This window comes from Hippocampus zosterae, chromosome 8 (assembly GCF_025434085.1).
Source record: "Hippocampus zosterae strain Florida chromosome 8, ASM2543408v3, whole genome shotgun sequence".
NCBI lineage: Eukaryota > Metazoa > Chordata > Actinopteri > Syngnathiformes > Syngnathidae > Hippocampus > Hippocampus zosterae.
The window spans coordinates 26021450-26044609 of NC_067458.1; the positions used below are offsets into that span (position 1 = coordinate 26021450).

Sequence of the window (23160 nt, forward strand, 5' to 3'; positions counted from 1 at the left end):
AAAGTGCTTGACGGAACAGTTAGCACAAAATACGGGAATATAACGCAGGAAATGGACAATCGTGCCATTGTCCAAGTCACATTCGGTTCTATCGCCCGGAACCACAAAAAGAGTTTCAAAGGGGCTTCACGTGCCGGTTGACAAATATTCACAACATCCCCTGACCCCAGGGGGGCAAAGGAAAAAAAAAACAACAAAAAAAAAAGCCTTGAGAAGGGGCCGCAGATGGGCGAATCCCCCCCTTTCAGTACAACCGGGCTGCAGTGGATCTCGAGTGGGCAACATTTGACACAATCTCGTCCTATCCGATCTTAGTATATCAACGACCAAACAATCTGCCGTTAAGCGACCTAAAAAGAAGCAACATGACCCCCCAAGGGAAAATTTCTGTGACACAAAGACGCACAAAAAATGTTAAAACTGGACTTATTGTAGCAGGACATCAACCAGCGAATGTGCCGTCCTGACTTACAGTTTTATCCTCTCTTTCCCGCCCCCCCCCCCCCCCCACCCCCTCCCCAGTCCCCGTCTTCCTCTCCTCCTCCACCTCCTTCATCCTCCTCCCGGCCACGGCCCAGCTCACAATTTTTCCCCCCAAATCGATTCAGCACCGAACGAGTCAACCAGTATCTGTCCGAGATAAAGACGACAGTCCCCCGAATCCCCCAGAACTTGAAGGGGCTGAGAAGAGGGGTGAGCCAGGAAGTACCGTTGCGTCAATCAAGTTTCTTCCGGGCAGATCGCGTGTTGCCTTGATGATTTTGTGTGTTTTCCTACGGGGATGTCTGCAGGTCATGAAATGACTTTAGAATGATTGCAGGGATACGTCCAAATAGCAGCTAAGCCAAATCTGCAGCTATCGGCGTTGATCCTTTTTCAAGTTTGTCTTATTTGATGACACTTGCAAACACCTTGCTTTTTTTTTTTTTACGGGTGAGGGGGGGGGGGTTGTTCTAGCTCCTGCTTTGTTGGTGTTTTTCCTCCAATTACGAATGAGGGAGTTCGACCGCAATCACACCAGAAAAGAGGTCTGATGATTTTGGGGGCGGAGTCTTGGGTTGCAGTGCCGATGTGGCTAACATCAGATGTGCTGTGCTGTGCTGTGTTTTTTTTTTTTTTTTTTTTTTGCCGTTTGTGTGGTTGACTTCGTTCCGTTGAGAGTCCCCTTTCAAATGTACCGTAAGACAAACAAGACAACAAAAGCCTTGTTTGGGTTTGACTCCCGTCATTTGTGTCAAGTGGCTCTCAGTCGGAACAGCTGAAAATGAATGACTCATATCTCAGGTCGGATTTTGCAGCACAATGTCAGAATATTTTTGCAGTCATTCAGCTTTCCTCCCCCAGACTCTTAGTAACATTTTTGAATATTGCGCAGACCCGAGATATTCAATTGGTGAACCCGGAACAAAACGTCAATTAATTTAGGATGGGGGGGGGGGGGGGTGTCTGAACTTTTTTCGTTTGAGGGCTCCATGCAAAAAAAAAAAAAAAAAAATTAAATGGAAGAATTGGACGGGCCACTTTACAATTTGTCAACTTTTTGAAACGCGCTAAAGTCAGTCAATAGTTTGGGCACCCCCCCGATTTCGCACCGCCAACGTTGACTCAAAAGGTCATTCGCAAAATCCAAGCGTGGCTCGTGAGCTATTAGTCATCATGCATCTGGCTGGCTGCTTTTTTGGACTCACCAACTATTTGGCTATCGTCCTTCCACTAACCCGCACTCTCATGTTGTCTGCTTGCTGTTCTGGAATCGCTCATTGTGTAAACGCCACAGTGGTCTGTCAAGATGGTAAGTGGTCGGCCATCCAGAGAAGATGCTGCATGTACCCTCCCAGTTGTATCCACCAAATTGCCCCGTAGTCAAATCACCCCCCCCCCTCAAGTCCCATTTGAGAGACCTTCTGCCGCTCATCGTTTTCTTCCGTAGATGAAACCCCGTTGAACCCACAGAAATATTTTCTTGAGTATTCCTGCGAGGGTCATGTGGGTCCTGTTTGAGAATGAAGTGCAACATTCATGTGTGTGTGTGTGTGTGTGTGTGAGAGAGAGAGAATGAAGTGTAGCAGTTGACATTTTGCCGCGCTTGAACTTGCCTCCAGGCCCCATCGGTGGAGGACTACAGCCACTTGCCCCCCGAGCAGAGGAGGAAGCGGCTGCAGCAGAAAATTGATGAGCTCAACAACAAGCTCCAAATCGAGATGGATCAGCGGTACGCAAACGGCAAAATAGTAAAAGAGACGTTATGTGGCGTGCCGTCTGCTCCTCGTTTATTAGCCTGTGACGTCTCCCCCCCCCCCCTGTGACTTTGCCTCTGCCAGGGATGCCCTGAACAAAATGAAAGACGTGTATGAGAAATCTCCGCACATGGGCGACCCCAACAGCCTGCAGCCCAAAATATCCGAGACCATTTGCAACATGGAAAAGCTCCGCTCCGAAATCCACAAACATGAGGTCAGAAAAGAATCCTTTTGTTTTTACTCCAGAAAATGTGTAAGCACACCTTGACGGGAAAACCGGGAGCGGAGGTGGCTTGTTTGGTCAGCTCGATGGCGCCCTCTTGTGGCCAAAAAATGCAAAGACGGGAAAACCGGGAGCGGAGGTGGATTGTTTGATCAGCTCGATGGCGCCCTCTTGTGGCTAAAAATACAAATACGTCGAATTTAAGGAAGGATCATCTCGATGGCGCCATCTTCTGGCCAAAAAAATGACATTTGAATTGAGTGATCGTTCTCTGAAAAGCGCGACTTGAATTCCCCCCCCCTCACAGGCTTGGTTGTCAGAGGTAGAGGGAAAGCAGGCCTCCAGAGACCGCAGGCACAGTGCCGACAACCACCATCCCGCTCCCCAGGGCAGAGAGAGGTAACGCGCCCGCCAAACCCGCTCGGCCCTTTCGACGAATTGGCCCCCCCGAACGGCAAAGGCACCAAAAAGAAATCTTTGTCTCGTTGCAGTCCGGAAGGCAGTTACACCGAAGACGCCGGTCAGGAGCACCACACACCTCATCACCACTCGGGCCCCCCGCAGCCGGGACACCCCAGCACTGACCCGCACGACTTCGATGACGAATTTGATGACGACGACCCGCTACCCGTCATCGGACACTGCAAAGCTTTGTACTCTTTTGACGGTAAGGTCACGTAACGTCGTCTTGCTGGCTCCAGCTTGAGCGCCAAGGCCATTTTTTTTACATGTCCGAGACCAAATCATGAGTTGGGCATTTAACGCGCATACTTCCTGGTTTGCTAGGCGTGTGTTTTAGTTGTTCGTTTTTCTTCTTTTTTCAGGTCAGAATGAGGGAACCCTGGTCATCGCTGAAGACGAGGTGAATAGGATCATTTTCTCTCATTTACAATTCATTCTTGGCTATGTGGAGCAACACACTTTGTTCCCTGTGAGGCGTAGTGTAGCATGTAGCATGTAGCATTTTGTCCCGCTAATGTAGCCGCGACCTAAACACAAATCCTTTTTTATTCATTCATTCATTCATTCATCTTCCGAGCCGCTTGATCCTCACTAGGGTCGCGGGGGGTGCTGGAGCCTATCCCAGCTGTCTTCGGGCAGTAGGCGGGGGACACCCTGAACCGGTTGCCAGCCAATCACAGGGCACACAGAAACGAACAACCATTCACGCTCACACTCACGCCTTAGGACAATTTTAGAGTGTTCAATCAGCCTGCCACACATGTTTTTGGAACGTGGGAGGAAACCGGAGCACCCGGAGAAAACCCACGCAGACCCGGGGAGAACATGCAAACTCCACACAGGGAGGCCGCAGCTGGAATCGAACCCGGTACCTCTGCACTGTGAAGCCGACGTGCTAACCACTGGACTACCGGGCCGCCTCATTTTTTATTTAAAAAAAAAAAGTAATCTCAAACCATCAAAAGGGCACTTTTGATCGAGTATTTATTAACTATTGCGGAAACGTGTGAGGAACGTGTCACTTTTCCCCCCCCCACCAACGCAGGTTTTATACATCATCGAGGAAGATAAAGGCGACGGCTGGACGAGGGCGAGGAAACAGAGCGGCGAAGAGGGCTACGTGCCCACCACCTATGTGGAGATCACCATGGAGAAGAACTGCAAAGGTGCCGTCACCTATATCTGAAGCGCATTTTGTCCCCCCCGGCCCCCACCACCCCAAGCCTTTTTCACCGTCGCGCATGCTCGCGGCAAGTGTCCTTTCATCTGCCTGCGTTCTTCAATTTTGGCTTCCTTGCCACGTCTCATCCATCTCTTCCATTCATTTTGTAAGCTCTCATCCACCGCCGCCGTAGCCGCAGTGGTGAGTGACTTTCTCTTTTTTTTTTTTTTTTTTGAGAGAGACTCGCATCATTTTATGGACCTTGCTGCAGCGTCTTCGTGTGAGAAACTGCGTGCGTGCTTCTTATCGTGTTCAAGATGTTCAAGTTGTCTTAAATGAGAAGTGATTGACGTTCTGTGTCCGCAATTTGCTTTGTCCTGTTGACATTTTCGAAAGGGGCATTGCGTTGAGACGCCACCATTTTTAGCTTCTCTGATTCCGCCACCTGATTTTGGCGAGAGTGTTTGTCGGTTTTTGCTCCATCTGCGCCATCGCGGCCGATTTCGTTCAATTGCAGTTTTGCGATCACACGGACGTTTTCATTTCTTGGAGGCGTGTGATGCAAATTCATTGACACAGTTGCTCACCAAGCTGATAAATGTTAATGTAACGTGTCACAAGTCACTTGGATATTTTTACTGTGCTCTACATTTCAGGGGGGGGGGATCCTTCACACCAAAAAAACAAATGAGTCCTTCCCTCTCCTTTTTGTCGTCCGTAAACTCTCACCCATCCCTTCATGTCCTTCGGCAACAGACGCTCTAAAAAATGGGGATGTCCAAAATATGGGCCGAGGGCCATTTGCGGCCCGCCATCCATTTTTAAGCGGACCAGCGACATGACAAAAATAAATAAATAAGCCCGCAAGGTTGGTTGAAAAACAAGTCCAACCTCGTTACAACCTACCTCGAGGGACATAACGAGTCCGCGCGCTATAACGGTAGTTAGTTGTAAACATTTCCAATCAATTTTCCATCCTTCCATTTTTTTTCTGCGGGCGGCCCTCCAACGAAAAAGTTTGGTTTGTGTCTGGGACTCGTCCGGTTGCGTTTCATTAACGGAGTCTCTCCTCTGTATGACTGTGCAGGTTCCTGAGGGCTGCAGAGTGGCCAGGTGGTTTGATTGGCCGGTGGAGGGCTCTCGCTGACGGCTGATTTTTGGTGGTGGGGGTGAAATGAGAGAGGGAAAGAGAAGGGCAAGTTTGCATGTCGGCATGCTCTCACATCCATCACGGCTTGCGGCCTTCTTGGCTTTTAACCGAACAACAGGTTTTAATTGCCAGATGGGAGTCAAAGTCCCACTCCATAACAGATATGTACCTTCACTGACCACTAGGGGGCCCACGTCAGATAACCCTCTCAGCACTAAAACTTCAAACTGACAGCCAAGGGAACATGCTCAAAGTTGCACGTTCAGCTCTTCTCTCGGTGGTTTTAAACAAAAATCCACGAGCCGTGCGGCTAAATCGCGACATCAGCTTGCACCCTTCGGCTGTCTTAGCTTGCCGTTTTAAACTCATTCTAATGACTTGACTGTAGACATTTTTTTTGGTCATTATTTAAACGGGGTTTGCTAGTGCAGCATTGACCCCTATTCTAGAAATGACCAAAAATAAACATTAATATATTGCGGCTTTAGTAAAAAAAAAAAAGACTACGGAACCCCTGAAAGAGACATGAATGGGAAAAAAAATGTCCGATGAATGCACACATGACCTGGTGTGCATTCATCGGACATTTGTCAGTTTCTGGTGCACACACGTCATCTGCTGCGTAGTTTATAGCATTCGGTGCACACGTTTTAGTATCGGCTGTTCACACCTTGGGCGGCCCGGTAGTCCAGTGGTTAGCACATCGGCTTCACAGTGCGGAGGTACCGGGTTCGATTCCAGCTCCGGCCTCCCTGTGTGGAGTTTGCATGTTCTCCCCGGGCCTGCGTGGGTTTTCTCCGGGTACTCCGGTTTCCTCCCACATTCCAAAAACATGCGTGGCAGGCTGATTGGACGCTCTAAATTGTCCCTAGGTGTGAGTGTGAGTGTGAGTGGTTGTTCGTTTCTGTGTGCCCTGCGATTGGCTGGCAACCGATTCAGGGTGTCCCCCGCCTACTGCCCGAAGACGGCTGGGATAGGCTCCAGCAGCCCCCGCGACCCTAGTGAGGATCAAGCGGCTCGGAAGATGAATGAATGAATGTTCACACCTTGCTGTCTGGTGCGCAGTAGCCGGTGCACATGTGATCGTATGCGGGGCGCATTCGTATCTGACGTGCACATGTTAGCATCTGGTTAGCATCTGGTGCACATGTTTCGGTATCGGGTGTTCACGCGTTGCTCATTGGCGCGCGCGTCTTGGTGTCTGTTGTGCCCGTGAGTATTTTTTTTTTTTGCTCTCACATGGTCACTTTTTATTCATGTCTCATTTGGGGGTTCCGCAGATTTCAGTATTTGCTGCCACTAACCGTCAGCGCCGCGCTATTTTTAACTCATCCCTTCTCGTCATCTGTTGGTGATGCCTGCCTGCCTGCCTGCCTGCCTGCGCCACTCTGCTCCTCATGCCCGCCGGATTTTCACGTGTCATCCACATGAAGTTGCATGTTCCTTAACACGCCCTAAATGTCTCCCACACGTGGTCCATTGTTCCGTCTGCGTCGTGAAATGTTCGCGCGAGCGAATCTGCTCATGTGGCCGCAGCGCTACGTCGAATGAATGAATGAATGAATGCCTTATTATCGTGAAATGTTTCCGGCGTGACTTGTAAGTTATGCGTCCGCATCCCCCCCCGAACAGCCGTTGGGTCACGTCAGGGTTTCCGTTCAAGCAGGACTATCTTCTACCACCACCACCACCAGCACCAGCAGCCTCCTCTCTCCATGTCCTCTTTTACTTCTCTTCACCCGGGGTGCGACTTGACATTTTAACCAGCAGGTGGCAGACTTTCTTCATCAAACTCGAAGCAGGACTTTGCTCCTTGTTGAACAACAGCAAAAAAAAAAAACGGAGGTCCAGATTCTTTCTTCTCAGGTGTCTGCCTGTCTAGCTGACCGCATCTCCCGTCAGCCCCCCCCCCCCCCCCCTTCGCCCGATATTCATCGCCCCTGTCATCCTTTTCTATTTGGGGATGTAACGATACACACGCATCCCTAGCGCGTTTTTACGGAAGAACCAACAGCAATTGTTTTTTTTTTTTTTGTTTTTTGTTTTAGCCTCCCCGCCAAGTGTGGTATACACGCCGTGCACGTGGCACGTTTGTATTGAATGACTTGTAGATATTCGCATCTTTTTAATGTCCTGTTTGAATGTGTTTCTGTGGTGATTGTTTGTTGGTTTTTGACTGACCAATTGATTGATTGATTGACACTCTTCGGATATGGTTTGAAGTAGAACCGATGCACTTTGCCCCGAAGTACTCCAGCGTTTGAATTTGATCAAATGAAAGCAGTGCAGAACATGCTGAATGACCACCGCGTCGCAATGCAGGACAAAAAGCTCTGCTGATGATGATTATTATTATTATTATTATTTTTAGCTCCTTGGGGGTTTTTTCTACTCTTTTTGTAACAACCGTCTTAAATAGCTTTTTGCATGATTTTACCCCATCTCTTGAATCCATTCCTCGCGATTGTTTCTAAAACGTCTCTGATGTTTCCTAACCACAGTGTATGTTCAGTCGGCGAATTCGCAAGAGGGTTCCCGTTTTAGGACAAACTTAACAGTGTTGCTCAACGGTAATCATAAGATGTGACCACGCCTTAATCTTGTATTTCTTTTTATTTATGAAGCTGTGAAATGTGCAGAATGATGCTGTGGATACTACTTAAAACACATCCCTCAACCCCCCCCATTCATCTACGTCGCCGCATCTTTCCGAGACTGTTGAAAAGTTAGGATACAAAATGTCTATTTTCTTACAGCGTCCCCCAAATTAAGTTCAAGCCACAATGCAGGTGAAGCCATAATGAGAGACCCCTCCCACTCTGCCAATCATTTGCCAATATCCATGCTCTTTGTTGGGGGGGGGGGGGGTCCTTAAAGGTCCTTAAAAGAAAAGATGAAATAAAGCTTATTTTCTTTTCTTTTAAGGACCATTAAGGACCATTTTTAAGACGACTGTCCCCATCATGTCCGTGTTTATGCTGTAGAACACTGAACGTTAATTGCCTTTCAGTCTTCCAATTGCTAATGTTGATGTTCAAAATGTAAAAAAAAATAATAATAATAATCCAAAGAGACTCTCTTAAAATCACTTTTAATTCAACGTTAGGATTTTTTTAATAATTATCCTTTCAGTCTGTTTGATTTTTTTTTAATGAGGAAAATTTGCAATTACAAATTGTAGAAACTGTTTTTTCTCCATTTTGATAAATGCAACTATTTTCTAAATTGGGTACTGGACACAGAACTTCCGTTCTATTAGATCCTCAGTTGATGCAGTCGTCAACTTTCAAATTTCAGTTTTTGAAACCTGCACGAAAGTGGAATTATGAGTTTTTTTTATTGTGGCTTTTAATCTCCTCATTCCACATCACCAATATGTGTGTGTGCGGACGACAAACTGTAAACGGCGTAAGAGTCGCTGTTGAGTATTGTGTCGGGTGTAAAACTGAACAGACCAGGTTTACGAACACGTGTTGTGAATTGAACCAAACTGTACTACTTAGACATTCACCATCTTCTCAACGTTGCTTTTGTTTGAAGTGTCGTCTCATCCTGTTTGTCCCGCAGATGTAAAAAAAAAAAAAATCGTGTACAAAGAAGTGTTCACTAACTGTTTTGATGAAACCAGCCTCAAAAAAAAGTCAAGCCTCAGTTCTAAAACCACGTCGGTACACTACAAGCAGTTTTGCGCAGGTTGTCATGCTCCGTTTTGTACTAAACCGATGGCAGTACTTTTCCCCCAGACCCATATTCTTATGCACACGTGTTTTGTTAAAAAAAAAAATTTCACTTTGAATGTTGTCAGACACTTTGTGGACTAAATGCCTTTTTTTTTTTTTTCTTTCTCCAACTTGTAGAATATCGCTGAAATAAAGTGAGCAACGATGCAAAGCACTTTTTGGTTTTCTTTTTTGTAATACAGAAGACGACTGTCTGGTTTTATTTTTTTGGACTTAACTGCAGCATTTGATACAGTGGATCACAGTATTCTGCTGACTCGTTTGCAGCACTTGGTGGGCATTGGCGGCAGCGCTCTTGAGTGGTTTAGGTCCTATCTAGCTGACGGGACCTTTTGTGTCAGCCTTGGCTGCTCAGAGTCACGCACTGCTCCCCTGACATGTGGTGTTCCACAGGGCTCAATTCTGGGGCCTCTGCTGTTCTCACTGTATCTGCTCCCATTGGGTTCCATCTTAAGGAAACGTGGTGTTCCCTTCCACTGCTATGCAGATGGCGGCCCGGTAGTCCAGTGGTTAGCACGTGGGCTTCACAGTGCAGAGGTACCGGGTTCGATTCCAGCTCCGGCCTCCCTGTGTGGAGTTTGCATGTTCTCCCCGGGCCTGCGTGGGTTTTCTCCGGGTGCTCCGGTTTCCTCCCACATTCCAAAAACATGCATGGCAGGCTGATTGAACACTCTAAATTGTCCCTAGGTGTGAGTGTGAGTGCGAATGGTTGTTCGTTTCTGTGTGCCCTGTGATTGGCTGGCAACCAATTCAGGGTGTCCCCCGCCTACTGCCCGAAGACGGCTGGGATAGGCTCCAGCACCCCCCGCGACCCTAGTGAGGATCAAGCGGCTTGGAAAATGAATGAATGAATGAATGCTATGCAGATGACTGCCAGATCTACAGGTATGTCCCACTGAGCAAGAAAGACGCCTTCTCATTAAGGCCACTCCTATCCTGTCTAGAAGAAATCAAAACCTGGATGTCACAAAATTTCTTGAACCTCTCTGAGCTCATCCGACCCTACACACCTGCCCCGGCGGCTCAGGTCTGTGGACCAGTCTTTGTTAGAAGTACCAAGAACTAAACTGAGGTTCAGAGGGGGACTTGACTGCATTTCCAATGGTATGCCCGTGGTTCCAAGGTTCGGAGAAAATCCAGCATCGATCCTCTTCACTCCTACTATGCTATCTCTCTTTCTCTTTGCAGATTTGGATTGTACTGACGTATTGGGAACTGCACACACACCTCTCACCGCAGTGTCTCAATTGTGACCGCACAAACAAGTTGCCGCGTCGCTTTAGATGAGCTCTTCTTGCTACAGCTAATCACTGGAATTTTGCTGGTCTGGAGGGTAAGAGGCGCAGAAAAAAGTTGAAAAAATGACATTTTTAATTTTCATCAGCATAAAAATCAAACTCAGATTTTTTAAAAAAAATTTCAAATTGTTCCCCAGTGTAACATGAGAGTCCATCGCCCAAAATAATTTTTGAGCCCAGTGAAAATGGCTCAAATTTCCTTCATGCCACTTATTATTTTTTTTTTTTTGGTGAGTCCTCTTCTATGAAAGACATGTTTTGAGACTCCAATCCTATCTTGTTTGTTTCAGTTCATCCCTTCATAACGACTTCAAAACCAGATTGGTCTTTGGAGATAAAACCGTTTTGGCCTATTTTTGGAGCTCGCTTTTCCCGCCGGCTACGCTCTCGGCACGCGAGTGAAAAAATCCACAGTACGTGTACCATATTTATTCAAACTTACCACAGTAGTAGTTCAGAATATAAACATTCAAATTCCTCGACGCGTCGTCTTCTTTCTTAATTATATACAAAACAAAAGGGGTCAATGCTTCACAATATGTACAGTTCAACTTTGGTGACACCTTCCACATACAATAATCGTGTGTCTCGTCACATTTACACACAAACCCGTCCTCTGTTTTAAATATGAAATGGAATCAAACTATTTAGTTTAACATATTGAGCGGACCCAAAGAGTCACTTCGGACTTTTTTGTAGTATCAGGGCGATTTTAGTTTTTGCTGGCTTCGTGTAAAGAGACCGTAATCAAGAATTAGTCTCGTGGAATGACAGTTACTTTTATCGACGTGATACACAGACGTCCGCTCTCTCAGAAAGTGCAAGTTTTGCCCCCCCCCCCCCCCCCCCCCCCGATTGTTGCAACATGGCGCCCTTCATTAAGGGCGCCGCCACACTCCGGCTCTTGTTTGGAAACACACAGGAGCGTCATTGTATGTCTACAATACACAAGTGCTGCTCAAATGAAAGCGTTTCTTAATCCGGCGACTTCCGACATATCTTTTGAGGGGAATGAAAGTACATTTTGTGACGCATCATAGATGACATTCTGAACACATGATGCCCATCGTATCAGCCTGACTAAAAAAATACCATCTCATGGTAACGCTATCGTTGCATCACAGAGCGGTGTTGTATTTGTATTCATTCATTCATTCATCTTCCGAGCCGCTTGATCCTCACTAGGGTCGCGGGGGGTGCTGGAGCCTATCCCAGCCGTCTTCGGGCAGTAGGCGGGGGACACCCTGAACCGGTTGCCAGCCAATCGCAGGGCACACAGAAACGAACAACCATTCGCACTCACACTCACACCTAGGGACAATTTAGAGTGTTCAATCAGCCTGCCATGCATGTTTTTGGAATGTGGGAGGAAACCGGAGCACCCGGAGAAAACCCACGCAGGCCCGGGGAGAACATGCAAACTCCACACAGGGAGGCCGGAGCTGGAATCGAACCCGGTACCTCTGCACTGTGAAGCCAACGTGCTAACCACTGGACTACCGGGCCGCCCTGTATTTGTATTTACAGTTGCTTTTGTATCGCCTTGAGATTTGACCCTGTTATTGCTTCTGAACGCGATCGCTTGGCGTTACTTGATGTTTCTTTTCTCAACGAGGTGACACGGCACATTTTCGTATGTCGCCGCCGATCGCGAGTCAAATTAACGTGTGCGTTTTGGCTAGGGGCTCCAGCTTCCTCGACAACGCCGTGAGGATCAGGTTGAATTTGCTGAAGCGATCCGATTGGTTGACCGAAGCGCCGCGACTCCCCCACAGTAGCCGCAGCTGAAAGTCCGTCTTGAACACCTCCAGCAGGTCCTCGTCGCACTGGAACCCTGAAAACATGCACGAGCGAGCCTCGTTTGAAAGTCGCTCGGTGCCAATGACGGCTATAGACGTCAAAGATCCATTTTCACTGGGCTAGCAGCTAATGAGTGAACAGAAATACACAGAAGTTATCGGTCAAATCAAGTGCACCTGATAAGGCATTTTAAGTTCACTTTATTCAGCCAATCTTGAATATTTTTTATGGAGCTTCTTTCCTTTTGCTTTTACCATGCATGATTCTCTGTGCGTTGTCGGTGTAGCTCCGAGCATGGTGCGCGACGTGGCGTGCCGCCTCGAGGTGCCGCAGCATGATGTCACAGCCCTGGTCGCTGGTCTCCCACAGCTCCGCCCCTTCCGGCGAGACGGACGGACGCTCCATCAAAGTGAGAAGGGGCAACAGGAGAGGAACGCACACCACGGCGGGACGCGAGGCTGAAGCCAGGTCAGAAGAAGAATCGGAACATTTCACGTTGCGCGATCCGGGCCCATCAATATTTTGTTGAATGAAATCGATGTTTTCTTCAATGTACCTGTTCCCTCGTAGAGGTTTTTGTAGAAAGGTTTGAGAGTTTTCTCATAGCTGATGGCAGTCTGCGTGTAGTTCCTACGCAAAGTCGTCCATGTGTCCTCCAGACGACTGATCTGCGTTGTGCAAAACAAAGCGCAGCTTGTTTTCTCGTAACTTCTGGTCAAATCCGACGTGGGTCTTTGATGTGCCACACACATTCGTGTGGGTGGGGTTGGGGGGTGCTCATTTTTTAATAAAATGTGATCACTAATGGTAGGGACTTCACTCCAATCACCTAATTCCGGTATTAGACGTGCTATCCGTGTCAGTTTTAAGTTAGCTTAGTAATTAGCAAGGCTTCAATTTTGCTTGTTTTGATTGATTGATTGAAATTGAAAGGAAACACACCTACTGGAGCCTTGACCTCTGACTGACACGTTGCTTCACCCAAATTTCTGGGACCACTCTGGTCCAAACTGTGGCCCGGGGGCCATTTTCGGCCCACCATCGATTTTTCATGGGCCCGTGAAATGACCCAAAAAAATTAGATTAGAATTTAAAAGCGGTCCTTTGAGCCTTCCATTTTTCTGTATGTGGTCCTCCAATGAAAAAGTTTGGACACCCCCAAGTCCAGGGTGTGTGTGTGTGGATATGTACATACTTAATCCGTACATACAGTGGACCTATTTCTGGGGGATGGGGACTGGGTTGGCCTGCCAATTGCGAAAATCTGTGTCTCATTGACATCCACGGAAATGCATTGGTGTTGGTGTTTAAAAAAACATTTTAAAATCCCCAAATGTTTTTTTAAAAAAAACAAAACGCTTATAAACATTCAATATATGCGTGCGCGGTTACCTGTGGCAGTTCCAGAGCTTTCATCAGAGCGGTGAACGCAAAGAGGTCACCGACAGTGTCCTTCAGCTCCAGCGCCACCAGAACGATGCGATTCAAAGTGCACGCTCGCTCCTCCACGCTGCCCGTGCACCCGAGAATATCCACGGCCACGCCGATTGCCATGGTGTGGTGTCTGCGAGGAGCGAGAAGGAGAGCCGAAGTAATACCTGGCGTGTTTGAAAAGGATTGCTTGCAAATTGTGACTTTCCCAGGGCTGAAAATCGTCCCGAGTGACAGAGCAGCCATTTTCTCAACCTTTTACTGCGCTAATGTGTCTCATGTTTGGTTATCATGGTTGCTCGTGGAGCTACTGGAAACTTTTGACGTACTTGGTCAAAAAAGATATTTCTAATTCTTATGCATGCAGATTTAATTTTTGATCCTTGCGGTATTTGGATGTCAACATGTCACAAAGACCCGGGTACTGTTTTGGAAATGAAGCTCAGCTGCGAGACGCAGTCCATACCGCTCCATCAGGTCCAGTCTCAGCTGTCGTCCGTGCGGCAAGGTGATCAGCTCTAGGCCCGAATCGACCCCCATCCGACCTCTCTGCTCAGACGACACACCGAGTATCCTCGCCACCTGCAATGTCAAACGTCTCCGCTTAACGATGCGGCTCGGGATTTGCCGGAGTGGTTCATTGGTGTGGGATCGTTCCTTGTTTGGCTGCTGGGCGATCGTTCGAGGACCGAGATTACATTCTTGACAAGAAAGACATGATGCCTCACATCTGGACATGACTTCCTCTCAAAAGAGACGCATGGACCCGTTGGTGTCTGGGCCACTTCACCGTTTCCTCGCAACTATCCGGAATCGACCCGCAGTGGATTTCGCCCAACAAACGAAACTGCTACTCATCTGTTTTATGGAGCGCGTATCTTTTAATATCAATAAACCAGTCGGCCAAATAAACAACACGGAAAAGACGAAGAACAAGTGTCCTGGAATCACCCCTTGGTTGTTTTGGTTCAGGGAAAGAAAAAAAAATCTGCGCCGCTAAAAAATCCTTGTGAAAAACCACGTGGGGGGAAAAAGTGAAGGCAGTTTGGTAAGCTTTCAAAGAGCGGTTTGAAGGTCGAGATGAGGTTTTGAAGATCAGGCGTAGAATGTGGGTTGTAGTGACGCGCGAGGCTTGAGGTCAGGCGCTCGGAACGTGCGAGTCCGGGCGTGTGTTCGTACCTGGCAGTCGGCCATGAGCAGGTGCCTGGCGATGCTGTGGTGGTTGTGGCTCAGAAGCAGCTCTTTGGCTCGCTTCAAAACCGACATCTCCAGCGGTTTGTTTTCGGCCGGCAGAAGGCGAGAGTGGAACTCGGTCGGTCGGAACGCCGACTCCGTCTCCACCAGCGGCCTTAGGAAAACGTTTCTGGTTTGGTCCTGCCGCTCCTCCCTCCCCGCGTCCTCCTCTTCGTCCTCACTGGTGTTTTCTAAAGCTTCGATGGCGTGATGGTAGGAGCTTCGGTCCAGCCCCCTCTGCCCTACCGTCCCATCCGCCGCCTCGCCCTCTTGCCTCAATCTCTCAACATAGCTGCACGGCAGCTGCTCGAGTTCATGGGCGTTGCCTGGAATCAAGTCGGGTTCATTCCATTCCAGCGGGCTGCGGGACCCGAGGTCTGTGGGAGTCTGTGCCAGGCATTCACTTTGTCCTGGTATCGCCTCAGAGTCCGGATACTGAATCTGTGTGAGTGCGCAGCTGGAAGAGTTTTGCAGGTCCGCGTGGAAAGACTTCACCGGAGGTGTTGGAGGACCTGCGGTCCAACAAGAAGGTCCATTAACGTCGACATCAGTCGGAATCGTCAACAGTCACCACGGGGCAATGGTCCAAACCCCAATTCTAGTGAAGTTGGAGCGTTGTGTACAATACGGAGCAAATACGGGATGCAATGATCATGCGGATCATGTTCAGTTCAATACGCACTAAAGACGAGATGTTTCCTGTTCAAACTGATCAGAATTGTGAACAAATGTGGATGGTCCAGAGGACACGGCGGTGCACACGGTGACCATGATTTCCAAAAACAATCTGAAACGTGGACTCGTCAGACCACACTTTTCCACATCGGCCCATCTCAGATGAGCTCCTGTGACTTGGAAGGACTTAAAAGCCATCTATGTGAATCACTACAACGCCGCGTTAAACTGAGCTGCTTGTATTTATCAATAATGTATATTTTTTCAAAGCATTTTTGCCTTTTCTCAATGTAGTCCAAAAAAAAATTGAACCGTGATATTACCTGCGGTCCTCCACGAACAAAGAGGGGCTTCCCCACACGTCGAGTCCAGGGTGGGTAAAGAAAGACTGGGGCAAGGGGGCTCTGCGGTGTTGGGGGGCAGACCTGGGAAACGAGGAAGTCTTGCCAACGGAACCTTGCTGGGTTTGGGTGGAGGTTTCGGACACAGCTGGCTGTCAGAGCCCCGGATCGGCTGACCTGGAAGCATTCCCAAGATTTTCAGACGGAAAAATAACTTTGGTTTTGTTCCTATTGATGCACTTTGACCTTGCTAGAGTGACCGCACTCATATGAACCTCTGATCTTTACTGGATCTATATTTAATCCGGAAACGGCTGCCTCTTTGAATTGTTTTCTTGGACTTTCTTCAAATCAGAGAAGCGCATGATGTCAAGCATGTGAGCAAACGGCCAAAACAAATTGGATTTTTTTTTCATATGCAGGCAGTGTCAGGAGGAAATTGAAAGGAACTTGTTTGCAGTGAATCATCTTATCTTTGCTGATATGAAAAAAGGTATCTTATGTAAGAGAGCGTTGCCGGCGAGCTCATAGGAATCTTCGGACCTGCCAGTGGCTCCGCCAACCTCCGCGGGACTGACGGGCTAAGCAACGGTTCGCTGCCAGTCCGGAACACGGGATACTTGGTATTTGGGCTGTGGAGATTGGTATCCGAGTGCTGCTGGTTCAGGGGTTTGGATCCTGCATGTCGGAGACAAACGCTCGTTAGTACAGAGGGTTTGATTTAGAACAGAATTTTTGGGTCATTTCAGTTCCATTTTCATTGTTCGGTGTGAGATGTTGAAATGTCATCTTTACTCACCAAGTGGCAGAAAGCTCTCGGATTGGTGCGCTTTGAGCGGCCGCCGCTTCTCCGGGAGTTGATTGAGGCTTGCCGGTTGGCTGCCGCAACGACCCTTCAACCTGAGCAGATTAGAACGTCCGATAATTCTGAACACGCGGCCAGACCGTGGAATTTATTTAGACCAAAGCAAGGATGAATCACTGTGTCACTGCCAGACATTGTGGACCCCAACCTGAGCTGGCTTCCTCTGGCCATGCCGTTATTGTGGTAGTGTGGGCCATCGTGGCCGCCTTGTGTGTTATCTTGTATGTGTCCGTTGGTGATGTTGAGGCTGAGTCGCTTCTGACGCCGCCGCTCCTCTTCGATCAGCCCCGCCTCTCGAGGGTTACCGGACAATCCGTACTTGTGCTCGAGGCAGCGCAACGGCAGCGTGCGGTTGATGGGCTGGAAGATAATGGCACCCACCACCTGAAACGCAAATGCCGCAATTCATCTCAATCTCCTTCAGTCATTTTCCAACTGCAGGAAAACCATTCAAACCAAATACATCAACAGAGTCAGAGTTTACCTCAACTCAACTGTATTTCTGGAGCACTTTAAAATAACCAGGACTGTATACAAAGTACATGGAGCGAGATAAAAGTGGCCTCTGCGAGAAAGTTTTTTTGCTCATGGGGACATAGATCTGACGGTCATCCACATAGCACGTAAGGAAATACCACGTTTCCTTAAGATGGAACCCAAAGGGAGCAGATACAATGAAAACAGCAGAGGCCCCGGAATTGAACCCTGTGGAACACCAAGCGACAGTGAGGCAGTTCATGACTCAGAGTAAGGCGAACACGAACCAGAACAGAGTGTCCCGGCTCTCTTAAATGTTTTAAATCAGCCATCTGTCGATTTTCTTTCCCCCTTGTGCCCATTGGCATCGCGGGAAGGATGGAGCCGATTTCCAGCCAACTTTGGGGAGAGAGGTGGCTTACACCCCACACTGCCAGTCTCAGGCCCTTTCATCATTGAATTCAATTCATCCGCTTCCCGTTTTCCAATTTGTGTTATTATTTTCTCAACAGATGGACGTCCGGTTGAAACTCACCTGGGAGACGGGTTTGCGGTTGCCCACGTAATATCTTATGAGAGCGGGCACACTGTCAAAACCCTCTCGCTCCACACGGTACTCAACTCTGGAATAGGCTTCGTTCAGCATCACAACCTAGCGGACAAACGGTAAGAACTTTGTGATATGTGAAAAATGTGATCCGGCTAAAAGAAGAGATGTGAAAATTACAGAAGAAGAAAAAAAACAACGAAGAGAAGAATATAAGTATCTTTGTTTGACACTCTGGGGCTTGTGGCAGTGAGAAAAAAAAAACCTGCGGGGCTAATCTGTCTTACCTTTTTATTGATTTTAAAATGTTGAGCTGTATTTCGCCATTGACAAGTTAGAACATAACTTCCAGGACTGGACAGCGAATCCCGAATCAGGAAATCTCCATCTCGCTGCACAAAGTTTTCAGCAACCTAGGACGATACAGAGCGTTACGGCGTGTCCGTGCACGGGTGTCCAACTAAAGACTCAAAACCGGCAAATGCAGGAGTAGTTATGCAATATGATGATTTGGTCAAGCTCCCAAACAAAACGGCCTGTTCTTTTCAATGAATGAGGATGATGAACGAATCGTGATATCTCTCACGGCTCCTACGCAAAGGAAACCTTGAACAATTGAACAGGCAAACTCAGTGTGACAGTGACAGTGGCCTTTAAACAGAGCCACATGATCCAAATGAGATGAAACCTCGGTGAAACTCGAGACTTTGATCAAATAATCTGCTTCCCGACGCTTGTTTGTTTTAGCCCCAAAGAAGCGGATGATCGCATGTGAAATGTTGGTCTTTGTCAGTCGCATAAAATGTTTCTCTGGTGAGTCGCTTCAGCTCACGACATGTTCCAAGAGTGACTCCTCCCTGTGACTGGCTCCGAGTCAGCCATGAGCGCATTCGGAAGCTTCCAAATGGCATTGTTGTTGCTCATTTTGGTTTTGGGCTTTTCGCAAACGTTTACATGAGCGGAAAAGTTTGCCGCCTCTTATTTTGCCTGCGCTATGGCTGGGCACCGTTGTGCTTGCGGGTTTGCCACTGTCATTGTGGAATTGAAAGACGCAAAAGTCAACCAATGTCATTAGCTCTGATTAATCGAGATTAATCTCTGTCTTAGCTCTGATTAATCAAAACATTTATTTTTTTTCCCCATGAGGCAGATCCAACCCTGGATGTCTCAGATGAGTTTCTGTTTTGGTGAGCAATTAACTTTGTGGCCGTTTTTGCATGTGAAAACCTTCGGTAAATCAGACCCTAAGTGTGCAGTGAGGCTGCTTTTTAATTGCTGATTTCATTTAGCGAATTGGTGACTTTGTTCCTTTTGAGAGGGACGACTGACTGTTTCAAAAGGCTGACGACATGATACCTGCCGGGGTATCGCTCCGTGGTACCAAGCATGGCTTCTGGGCTCTTCGCTATTCATCTTCAGTTCTTCCTCCAACTCTCTGCGAAGCTTCTCCGATGGACCATCCAGGATAAATTGATCCTGGGAAAACTGAACAACAAATACAAAAAAAAAAAATTTGAGAAAAAGGAAAATTTCCTTCTTTGTTAATGTATTCATGTAATCCAGGGGTGTCAAACTCATTTTCATTACCGGTTCCCTTGCAGGGCCGTTATGACTGTGAAACCATATAAGTCAAGAATAATGGTTAATTCAACTATAGTTTAAGTTACTGTAATGAAGGTTTTGTTAACAAGAAAACTTACAAAGGAAATTTTGGTCAACATTAGCAAGCATCACAGAAATTAGCATGTTTGATTTGCTTTTGGCGGGCCACATCAAATGATGCCGTGGGCCAGATCAGGCCCGCGGGCCTTGAGTTTGACACCTGTGATTTAATCAATCAGCAGAACACTAATTGAAAGCTTAAAATTCTCAGTTACCGCCGCGCCTTGAGATGTGAGTTTAATTTGTTCCTGGACCATGTTTAAAACTCAAAACAAAACATTTGTGGAAAGGAATGAAAATGACATGAAGCCGAGCCTTCCCACAAAGACCCTTTAAAAACGAATTTGTTTTTTAATGAGACAACTAGCACGCTAAAGAAAACATATACAGTACAACAATGATGTAATCAACGCAAATGTAAAAGAATGAAATCGTTTTTGTCACACTTTTTCCCTCAGCTCTGCCGCGCAATTCTGTCGTGCTCGTCTTGGCCACTTGGGGGCAGTACATGACAGACGGCTTCACTGCTCATTGGCACGTCAGTGTAGCGCCATTAATCACACATTGTCGAGAAGCAAGATTAAATGTCTGTGAGTACAGTCTTGTTGTCTAGTGTGTCAAGATATGTTCTAGCAATGTTTGTGTTCCTATATTCGTTGCTTGATGGCTAACAACACCGCCACACAGACGCTAACCGTTAGCCCGTCTGTCGTTCGACTTTCCCGTTGCCAAGAGTGGCGACAAACACCGCCAAGTCTCTTTTTCGAAGAATATTTACAATTTCCATCTGCCGAATTGCCACTTGTTGTAAAGTGAATTGAGTCACGTTCTGCCATTCGGCGCTGGTAGCACGAGTTTATGCTCGCAAATCGAAAAAAAACAAATAAATCGTCCAATAGACAATTTACACAGTATCTCGAAAAGGTCGTTCGTAGCTCAAAGCACCACTGCCAATGTGAAAAGTTTTAAAAGTTGTGTTAAAATAACGAGAGATGTAAGCAAACCGAGTCATATTTGATGGTGTTTTTTATTTCTTTGAAGGTTGCCATATGATAAGCTATGAATCAAGTCTCAAGTCTTGAAGGTTGGGCTAAAACAGTGATGGACACCAAGTCCCCGGTAAGAAACCAAGAAACTGAAACACCGAGCGAAGTCAGCACTACAGCCTGAACCGATACATACATGAACACACGCTAAACACACATTAAGACGCTGACCTAACAAGACTTTTTTATGAGGTTTTGAAGACTGATAAACCCCCAATTCTAATAGAACGCCATTTATTTTAGACAACAAAACACTGACGGCTACAAGAACTAAATGGCACACTTACGTGGTAACTATGGGGTCTCTGCATGCTTTTGGCCGTTCTCTTTTCCTGAAACAAGCTCTTTGTATGCGAAATCTGTCTTCAGCTTTCTTTCAAACACATGCATGGTCTTTTTCTGTCAGGCGAAATGTTTGAGCACACAAACACACACACACCCTTTCGCCGTCCCCTGAGGGATTTTCTCTCCTTGATGATTTTCCACCTAATGTGACGACGTCAGGGTACCACCACGCTCTTGGACTAGCCGGACCTGTCCTCCTTCACACCCTCACGCACATCCAGTAGACACGCCTGCACCCGCAGACCTTAAACATAAACTCTTGGATTCTTTACGGTTTGCCTCGCGGCTATACATTGCGTGATAAAGCATTTTATTGTCATTAAAACGTTTCTCTTGTCACTTTTGAGCTTTCGATATGGTTCACGGTGACCATGTGTACGATTAAAAACAACACTCAAATCAGTGGTGCAAGATCAAACACAAAAAAAGGCAAGATAACGATCACCAAATTCACCCCCCACACCCCATTTTTTAAATTTTATTACAAGAACCTCAAATGCTAACCATTTAAAATGTCAATTTGAAGACAACTGCAAACATCCCAATTGCAGCCACTGTTTTTGCGGACATAGAAAGTATGGAGCAAAGAGCGTTGCAGGGAGGGGGGGGGGGGCGGCTCCATTTGGCCCTCTCTCGCTTGCCATGGTAATATGATTATATTCCACTCTAGGTCTAAATGGAATCAGATCCCCGCTATCATTGTGAGCAGGTAGAGCAGCTAACAGAAGCTGTTCCATGCTAGGAGCCCTTTGAAAAATTGCCTGTGTGCTGACACAAACATCCCGTGTGTGGGAATCACCCCCCCCCCCCCAGTCATTTATTCTTCCGCCGCTAACAGTGAGACAAAGATAAAAGAGAGTCCAAACAAAATCTAAATAATGCCGCTGCTCTTTCGGAACACCGCTTTTGTGTCATAACAGTTCGTCAGAAATCCCCAAACCAAATTCCAAAACTCATCCCAAACATTAGTCACACCAAATGGTTTTGATCTCGGAAGCAAGCTCCAGAAACAACCAGCCCCCCCCTCACGCTACCACGGCAGATAACAATCAGCCTGATTTGCACATCCTCCCGATGATCATCACCGTCACGATCCTCCCCAAAAATCAACAAGTCTACGCTTGGCTGTGTCTGTGTCATTTCCTGCGTGCCCTCACGTAACATTTCTTCTGAAAAGTTGCACAGTGAGTCCAAAATGTCAGATCACAAGAAATAAGTCGGGGGTGGGGGGTGGGGGGGGGGGGCAAAACGATTTCGGTTGGCGAGCAGATGAGACCTTTTGATTAGAAATCTTGCCGTCATCAAAAATGTCTCCCACCTTTTCCTGTTTACCCGCAAATAAGCCGAGGCCTTGTCGCTTTCGGAAAGCTGAAAGCCATCCGATTGGCCGAAGCTTCAATCCGGGATGGCCTTGCTATTTTTAGCTCAGCACCGCAGCCCTCTCGTTGACCGGCCGAGCGAACGACATGACGTGCCGACGGCGAAGTTCAATCGGAAAGCCATGTTTCTGTTTCTCTACGCAGTATTTCGGACATACTGCAACCAAATATAAGGTGAAAAGGTCAACAAGCCGCCTTAAAGAACGTGAAGATTGAGATCTGTCAGATACAAGTGCAGAGAGTCATCGTGATTATCCGCTTGGATATTTTCGGCCATAAAATATGCAACAGGGCGGCCCGGTAGTCCAGTGGTTAGCACGTGGGCTTCACAGTGCAGAGGTACCGGGTTCGATTCCGGCTCCGGCCTCCCTGTGTGGAGTTTGCATGTTCTCCCCGGGCCTGCGTGGCTTTTCTCCGGGTGCGATTGGCTGGCAACCGATTCAGGGTGTCCCCCGCCTACTGCCCGAAGACAGCTGGGATAGGCTCCAGCACCCCCCGCGACCCTAGTGAGGATCAAGCGGTTAGGAAGATGGATGGATGAAATATGCAACAGAGAGGATTCTATTGCCGAGAAAGAGCAAATATCTCTCCGTGAAAGTACCATTACGCTCAGTCTTAGCCTTCGTTCCCGAAGGGCGACTGCAAAATGGGTCGCAAGGGGGTTGTGGCGCTTTGAAAGAGGAATTAGGATAAATGGCGCCCGGCCAGACCAACAGATGGCGCCGAACACGGAAATGGGGAAAGAGCGTGGAAGAAAGCGAGGGCTCGTTGAAACCCAAATGAGAGCGGAGAAAGTTTGGGGAGTTTGTTCAACGGTGACCATAACGTGGCCTAACCAAATCGGAGCGTCTCAAGGTTTTAATGGTACTTCTGCCGCAACTGGAGACAAACCGATGCGAAGCGAAACAAGAACGGCGACAACAGGCGTCACCCAATGTCCTTGTTATCTTGAGATCGTCTTCCTTTGAAATATCGACAGCCCGCCGGGGCCAATTACGTCCTCAGCGACGGTAGTGAAGTGAGAACAGCCTTGCGCTCAAACGTTCTTAACGCTGCTTCAATGTCACCTGGCCCCTGAGCCAAC

At 47.5% G+C, this 23160-nt stretch overlaps 2 protein-coding genes and 1 long non-coding RNA gene across 7 annotated transcripts in view; 2 read left to right on the forward strand and 1 right to left on the reverse strand.

The window, feature by feature from the left end:
* Positions 1-10477, forward strand: part of LOC127606036 (formin-binding protein 1-like) — a 29142-nt gene extending 18665 nt beyond the window's left edge. The window contains exons 10-18 of one of the 5 annotated variants that reach the window (XR_007963717.1): positions 523-693; positions 2103-2212; positions 2322-2454; positions 2771-2862; positions 2955-3130; positions 3288-3325; positions 3971-4091; positions 10166-10310; positions 10413-10477. Coding sequence is in view for 4 of the 5 variants with exons in the window: in XM_052074027.1 (XP_051929987.1) it covers positions 523-693; positions 2103-2212; positions 2322-2454; positions 2771-2862; positions 2955-3130; positions 3288-3325; positions 3971-4111 (861 nt within the window). In the remaining variant the exon portion in view is untranslated. Of the gene's footprint in view, positions 1-522; positions 694-2102; positions 2213-2321; positions 2455-2770; positions 2863-2954; positions 3131-3287; positions 3326-3970; positions 4747-5174; positions 5266-10165; positions 10311-10412 lie in introns of those variants that run through there. The other 4 variants (XM_052074028.1, XM_052074029.1, XM_052074027.1 and 1 more) reach the window with 4 other exon arrangements.
* Positions 10478-11416: 939 nt separating this feature from the next.
* LOC127606041 (breast cancer anti-estrogen resistance protein 3 homolog) overlaps positions 11417-23160 on the reverse strand; it is a 38615-nt gene continuing 26871 nt past the window's right edge. The window contains 13 exon segments of the mRNA XM_052074038.1: positions 11417-12109; positions 12330-12533; positions 12632-12743; positions 13468-13639; positions 13973-14088; positions 14686-15251; positions 15738-15932; positions 16299-16433; positions 16555-16655; positions 16769-17004; positions 17633-17749; positions 17932-18057; positions 19001-19129. Of these exon segments, the coding sequence (XP_051929998.1) occupies positions 11931-12109; positions 12330-12533; positions 12632-12743; positions 13468-13639; positions 13973-14088; positions 14686-15251; positions 15738-15932; positions 16299-16433; positions 16555-16655; positions 16769-17004; positions 17633-17749; positions 17932-18057; positions 19001-19129 (2388 nt within the window). The 3' untranslated portion in view covers positions 11417-11930.
* Positions 12438-20415, forward strand: LOC127606043 (uncharacterized). The gene is made up of 4 exons (XR_007963719.1): positions 12438-12543; positions 17610-17763; positions 19765-19896; positions 20348-20415. It is a non-coding gene; the product is annotated as an uncharacterized LOC127606043 (long non-coding RNA).